The 7,050-nt window shown below is 34.5% G+C and overlaps 1 protein-coding gene across 1 annotated transcript; it reads right to left on the reverse strand.

Annotated features, from left to right (window-relative positions):
• Positions 1-1,201: 1,201 nt before the first annotated feature.
• On the reverse strand, positions 1,202-6,784 carry LOC110713846 (serine/threonine-protein phosphatase PP2A-2 catalytic subunit). Its single transcript, XM_021892281.1, has 6 exons — positions 6,151-6,784; positions 3,983-4,097; positions 2,897-3,005; positions 2,732-2,809; positions 2,273-2,464; positions 1,202-2,171 (listed from the first exon to the last, which is right to left on the reverse strand). The coding sequence occupies exons 1-6, from the start codon at positions 6,401-6,403 to the stop codon at positions 1,998-2,000; spliced, it is 921 nt and encodes a 306-aa protein (XP_021747973.1). The 5' UTR covers positions 6,404-6,784; the 3' UTR covers positions 1,202-1,997.
• Between the last annotated feature and the right edge of the window lie 266 nt (positions 6,785-7,050).

A 7,050-nucleotide genomic window follows, 5' to 3' on the forward strand; every position in this document is an offset into this window, starting at 1 on the left:
TATATTGTGCTAAATAGTGCTATGAGCTAATGAATTGGTCTGTTGTAGTCAATCACTCGACGCTGCGAAACTTTATGCCCTATGCCACAATCTATATAAATAGTGTGCTAAGATGTACCTCTATATTATGGACATTGTTGAAACTTAAGTAGGCTTGACCTTGCTTTCCAGTCCGGGGTTTTTTAAGCTAGCCATTACCAAATTGTGTTGCGAATCATGCGAACCGTATGGCTTAGATGATCCATTAATCCACTTCGTTTTTATTGTACAACCCTGTAACTTTTAGTTGCAATTTTGGGCTGCTAAATATTTCAAAGTTGCAATTAAAATTAACGGAGGTAGTATTTATTTTTGTCTTGTCTTGGTGTACTTTTCCGTACTAAAAAAATACTTGACTTTGATTTTTTTTTTTTTTTTAAGTTGACACGTATATCTTTTTAGAAAGTTTTTTTTAGTTGATGCGTTTTCTTTTTAGGTAAGTTTTATGCCTTGTATTTAATAGCTATCCCACTTGCTTTATCATTCTCTCTCCTCTCTTTAATATGTGTCTCTAAATTGAATATGTCAATCAAATAAAATGGAGGAATCCATTTCATATTTGTCGCACATCCATGTGACAACATAGTAGAATGAACGAATAAACCTATTCATTTTGCATGTAGAAAGCCACAGAATTATAACGTAGTTATGATTTGTTTCAAGTGTAGACATGATATGTTTAAAGTATTAAGAATAAGTTATTTAGAGCTTGATCCTGTGTTCAGATTTTGATTTCTTGATCTAAGGTCAAGGAGGACCGGTGAGATACTTTTAGAGGGGAAAGCAAGCGCATGACAAAAATTAAAATATAAATGACAAATTAATTAAAATAAATAAAAGTTTCTCTCTTATATATAAGTCATAACCAATCCATTCAAGATAATCTATCTTAAAAATTTATTGATGTACATATGATACGTCAGCGTTAGATAAACCTCCTAAATTAATGCATAATTTAACTTTTAAACATTGTTTGGGTTTCATTCACTCAGGATGTGATGACATAACCAAACCCACCCAACTACTCCTGATTTGTAACCTTGTCAAGACGTATGTGCAAAGGTTAATGTAACGATCAAGACGGAGCACAAAGTTTCCAAATTACACTAAATAAACATTTTAAGTAGAAGGGAAACAAGCATAAACATATTCAGCAACTCAATTACTCAACCACAAACGAGTATTTTAGTAAAATCATCGAGCCCTAAACTATTCAGTACAATGGTACAGTGTAGGCAGGTTCAGGACACAGAATGAATTACAGTGCTGAACCGTGACTCAAAAATTCTGATTCCTATATTGTTTGCTTCTGCAATATCCCCGTATCATCCTTAGAATGCTCATGTTTGAACAACAAAATTACATAAATGCAAACCTAAACAAGCTAAACTAAACTTTACGAAGTCCAATACAAATTGAACATGAATTCACAACAGCAGATACTTAAAAATATGCTTCATAATGAAATTGAAACGAGTTATGAGGTATACTTGAATAATCAAAACATTCAAAAATAAAACTGCTGCAGACTAACATGAGCAGCGCGATCTTCAAGTTCAAATTCTGGGAGATTTGAATAGCTACGCCACCTGAGACCCAAGCCCTACTGCTTATTATCATCCACCGCACATTCCATCCGCCCTCGAGAAGTTGGCAAAAATGGGACCAAGTGACCACATTCAAAACCCTGCTTTTAACTTGAATTTGTAAAATTACAATAATATATTGCCATCGTCACTGCTGCTACTTGCTTCCCCGCTGAAAAATATACAAATAAACTACTGGAATCTTCATCAATACTGTGGATATCTTGAGCAATGACAGCAGTAGCAAAAGACCACTCCAAAGCAAAGAATGATGCTGACACTGATCCTCAAACAACCAAAATCCTCTTTTAAATAAATCTACAGCAACACGAGGATAAAGAGTTTTACAAACAGCCAGTTGAGCTATTGAAATCACAAAAAATAGTCAGGGGTCTTGCGAGTGGTGTCGGGCTCAATTTGTCGAGGTGCAGGGTCAAATTGAAGGAAGTTCTGTTCCATATTCTCCCCAATCTCAAGTATAGCTGCCATATTTCCACATCGGTAACAGTAATTTGGAGCACTAAAAACTGTCACTACATTTTTATCCTGTAAAATTCCAGCTCATTTAGCAAGTAAAATCACAAGATAAATGAAATTATGTGAGGGAAAAAAATTATCTATGTTTCAGGATTTGGGTTTTGACAGACCTGGCACCAATTAAAACCTTCCATCACAAGCTGATGGGCTCTGGAGATAAGAGTAAGTCCATTGGTATGGTTGAAATGAGCGGCAATATCCTGCCCGAAAGTATAGCCAGCTCCACGAGGAGATATCCCCCAACCACACCGATCATCAGGGTCAGACCACAACAGATCACACATAGGTCCTTCATGAGGGACCTACACAACCAAGAGAGGCAACAATATCAACACAAGCAAAATAAGTCTGCAAATCAGCCCAATAAATCAATATACAATAATTGCATGATTGCATCCAAATATCTATATACACATGCTTCTTTTATTAACCTGAAAGCAACAATATTTAGCCTTTCAAGAACTTTCACTGGAAGAAAAATGCAGGCACAGCAAGAAATCCAAAAGACAAAAAAAACCCAGGTCAGAACCGGCCAACTCATATAACTAAAACAACTATCACCACCATACCTCTTGTATACGATCCAAGGCTCGGATGTTGTCCAATGTGTCCAAAGATGGTGAAAGACCTCCATGCAAACAGAAAACCTATAATGCAGACAATACATTAATCCTAACAAACTCATTAATAATAATAATCCAAAGCACTAAAAAATAAAAATTATCAACTCTAACCTGACTCTCAATAAGAGCTGTCAGAGGTAGATAATCAAAAAGATCAGTGAAGTGCTTCCAGACATTTGCATTTCCATATTTCCTTAAACATTCATCATAAAAACCATACCTGAAAGGTCGATTACAAAAGAATCAGATCATCACAGTAATAAGATAAATGACTGACAGCCAAAATAAAATCATCAGTACCATAAAATGTTCCTATAGAACAATATAAAGCCGGAATGTACTTGAAAATTTTATTATTAACTCAATTTATCAGTCTAAATAAATCAAATTTCATGTTTTACATAAATCAAGTATCATGTTTTAGCTAACAAAACAGATGGATAAAGAATCTGAACCTGTCTGTTCATGGACAAAGGGAAAGAGTATTTGTAGATTTTGTTCAACAATTACAAGAATCAGATTCTAAATAGCATATAAACAGCATAACACCACCAATTCCATCTGAAAAAAAAAAAAAAAAAAAAAAAAAAAAAATTGCTGGGTCACTCAGGACAAGCATCTGAGGAGTGAGGACTACTAGACTGAGAATGAAAGGAACCAAAAAAGCTAAAGGGGGGACATCACAAGATATCAACCTTGAAACAAAGCTAAGACTTAAAATACTTCATATACTTATCCCTCCAATCATGGTCCATAAAAATAACTGGAAAACTAAAACAACACAGGAACTATTCAACGTTTAAACATAGATATGGCATTAAACGGGAAAAAAAAATAATAAAAAATAAAAAAAATAAAAAACAAAGGAAAAAATTGGAAGGTGAAAGCCAATCTTATTGTTCCATGCAAGTATAGCATATACTTCCATACATGTCACACATCTCTTCTGCAAATTCAAACAGTACAGCCTTGTGGGTAAAATGAAGACACTATACATCCACCTGAACAAGGAAAACCACCACATCCAACTCAATAAGCGTGGCCTGTAGGAAAATAGAACATTTTCTGAACTGCACAACAGCTACTTAATCACAATCAGGTACAAAAAGTTCCTAATGACGTAATACTTGAACATTTCGGCAGAGTCAAGCGTAAAGATTGATGCTCGTCTGTAAACAAGAAGCAACAGAGCCTTACACTTGAGTTATTTGCCGACTTTCATGATTTCCTCTAAGAATTGTAATTCTGTCTCTGTAACGAACCTTCAGAGCCACCAGGAGAGTGACAGTCTCTACTGAATAGTATCCACGATCTGTGAAATAAGATAACAAAAATCACTTGAGTGCACAAACGAAAGCAAATGAATAAATTTATAACCTTACAGAGGAACATGTTTTCCCCATCCCCTCCCATTCCTTCAATTTTAGTTCAAGAACGATGAAAATTACAATTTTCCATGAACATCAAAACAATAAGCAATGCTAGGATAGGATAGGAAAAATGTGGTTGCCCGTCACAATGGTCGCAATATACAATACAACCATGAGAACATAAATTAACAAGTAGTAACAATTCATTACTCCAAAGTATTTCAAGTGTTATAAAATTTGTATTGAAGAAAAAAATTTCCACCAGTTAATCTTGTTACTTTATTGAAAAGATGAGTGGGCTACAACATTTATAAGGACTACAATACATAGGTCCACAAGTGAAGTTTCGGACAGCAACAAAAATCTGCATACCTACTAGCTGATGCAATGATGTCAAGGTTTATAACAGATGTCACGGAGAGATCTTAAACACATTATAAATATAAAAACAAGCCAGAAGAAAATCATTAACCCAGTTCCTATATTAAATCAGACAATCAACTAATTTTTGAAATCATACTATACGACACTATATTTCAGATAAAGAAAGCAGCGATATAAGTTCTGCTAAGAACAAAACCACAAGTTCAATAAAAAGTAACAAATTCAAGCAACTACCACCACCATAGTTCATAAAAATTTCAATGGAAACTGGAAATTATGATATACATCAATTATTCTCTTATCATAAATCATGGGACTACCACCCACATAGTTCATAAAAATTTCAATGGAAACTGGAAATTATGATATACATCAATTATTCTCTTATCATAAATCATGGGATTAGTTGAAAACAAAGCTAAATTAAAAATAATACAATTAAACAATCCAAATAACAGTAGAAATCAGAGTGAAAACATAAAATCAAACACAATTATTCTCGTAAGTCATAAGGAGAAGCTACAGCTGTATGATAAAGACACTAAATTGGAGCGCAAAAGATACTTGAATGAAAAAAAAAAACAGTTAAGTTAAATCCATCATGGCCAAACAACAAATAATCCTGGCTTAAACCAGAGCTAAAGACTGCAAATGCTTTAGATTGAGGCATCCTTTATCCTAAGGAATTACTTTCATGAAAGAACTGTAAACTCTACAAAGGTGAAGAGGAAAAGGCTGCACGTTTGCAGCCCCAGTCATCATTATATATTTATCTATCTATCATTATCCAGTTTCAAAACTTAAATTCCAAGAGTCTTGAACTGAAACCATTGGTCTGAAGACTCTGAACTTTACGCAACTAACATATGAACTTTAATCCCCAGGATACCAACAATTTATGTAGTTATATACAAGCTTGGAGGCTGAAAGTCCGATATAAATCTTCAAGAAAAGAATACCACATCACAAGTTGCAATTAACCTCTACTAGCCGAATACCAAAGTATAACACGTAATTATGCACCTCTAAAAACAAACAAGATTGAGTAGTTTGAGTTAAAGGTGCAGCATAAGGATTTGAAACACGACGCCCAAGCTGCCAAATAAGGATTCCTCTAATTTCCCTCTATCGCAATCAAGAAACAGTTACATGATTTACATCAATTATCCATCCACATGGCCACATATACGAATTTCCTCTCACCACTATCACCTCTCCCAAAAACAAAACAAAGACATTAGCTATCTTCACCATTTCATTTTCGACCCAAAAATCTTACAACTACAAACTGCCATATTCTTCATTTAGTTGCCCCTCCCAATCCCCAACTGAATTTCCACTTCAACCTCCAGCTTATGCAACAAAACAATTTCATTACAATATTCAATTAACCATAAATTAATAAATATATTCAATCAATCAAAAACATAAATGAATCATTCCAAAACATTTGACTAGTATATTTCTCTCTAACAAATCCACAAGCTACCTAATCAATAATTATTATCATAAAAACCAGCCAAAAAACTAATCAAACTAAAATGAATAATAATCCTATTATAAGTAACTACTAGTATATTTTTAGTTTGATTAAATAGTTTGAAAACTGACCTACATAATCTCCCATGAAGAGATAATTAGTATCAGGAGCGTTTCCGCCGATACGAAAGAGCTCGATAAGATCGTAAAACTGGCCATGGATGTCACCGCAAACGGTGACCGGGCACTTGACCGGTTGAACATTCCATTCCTCCACCAAAATCGCCCTCGCTTGATCGCAAAGCGTCTTCACTTCTCCTTCCGACAAAGGCTTACATTCCATCAGCTGCTCGATCTGCCGATCTAGATCCGCGTGCGACGGCATTTTTCCGATTCAAAAATTTCGACAGATTCAATAATCCGATCAAATCTGTAGTTTTCTCCCCTTTTTGAAGAATTCAAATCAACATTTGCATCGAATTCGGTGAAAAATTAGGGTTAGGGTTTCAAATTCCAAAGCAAAAATTGGGAAATAGATCGAAAACTATGGAGATCATAAGACAAAGAGAAAGGAATCACGCCATTGATTGAACTCCATTGAAGAAGAAAGAAAAAATTAAAAAATTCTGGAAATTAATTTTGAATAATTTCTAACCTCTCGTATGAATCTCAGTTTCTCTCTCTACTTTCTCTCTCTAAAAGAGCAAAATTTGGGAAAAGATAAGGGAAAATGAATTTATACGGAAGAAAGAGGGGGTTGAAATGAAATGCAAATGCAAATGAAATTGAAAGAGAGGGAAGAGAAAAAGGCGGGGGTATTTTGGGAATTTAAAGTACGGTGGCTCCGCCGAGTCAAATATTCAACCAGTCATTGTGACACGTGGGTACTTTTTGGATGCGACCTTGGGAAAACGGGAAGTTGGAAACGGTTGAAATTTAGTTTGCGTGGCTCCAGCTTTTTTTTTTTTTTTTTTTTTTTTTTTTTTTTTTTTTTTAAATGGGATTTTATTAATTCCAATTTTTAAATAAGAC

Source organism: Chenopodium quinoa, unplaced genomic scaffold, assembly GCF_001683475.1.
Source record: "Chenopodium quinoa cultivar QQ74 unplaced genomic scaffold, ASM168347v1, whole genome shotgun sequence".
NCBI lineage: Eukaryota > Viridiplantae > Streptophyta > Magnoliopsida > Caryophyllales > Amaranthaceae > Chenopodium > Chenopodium quinoa.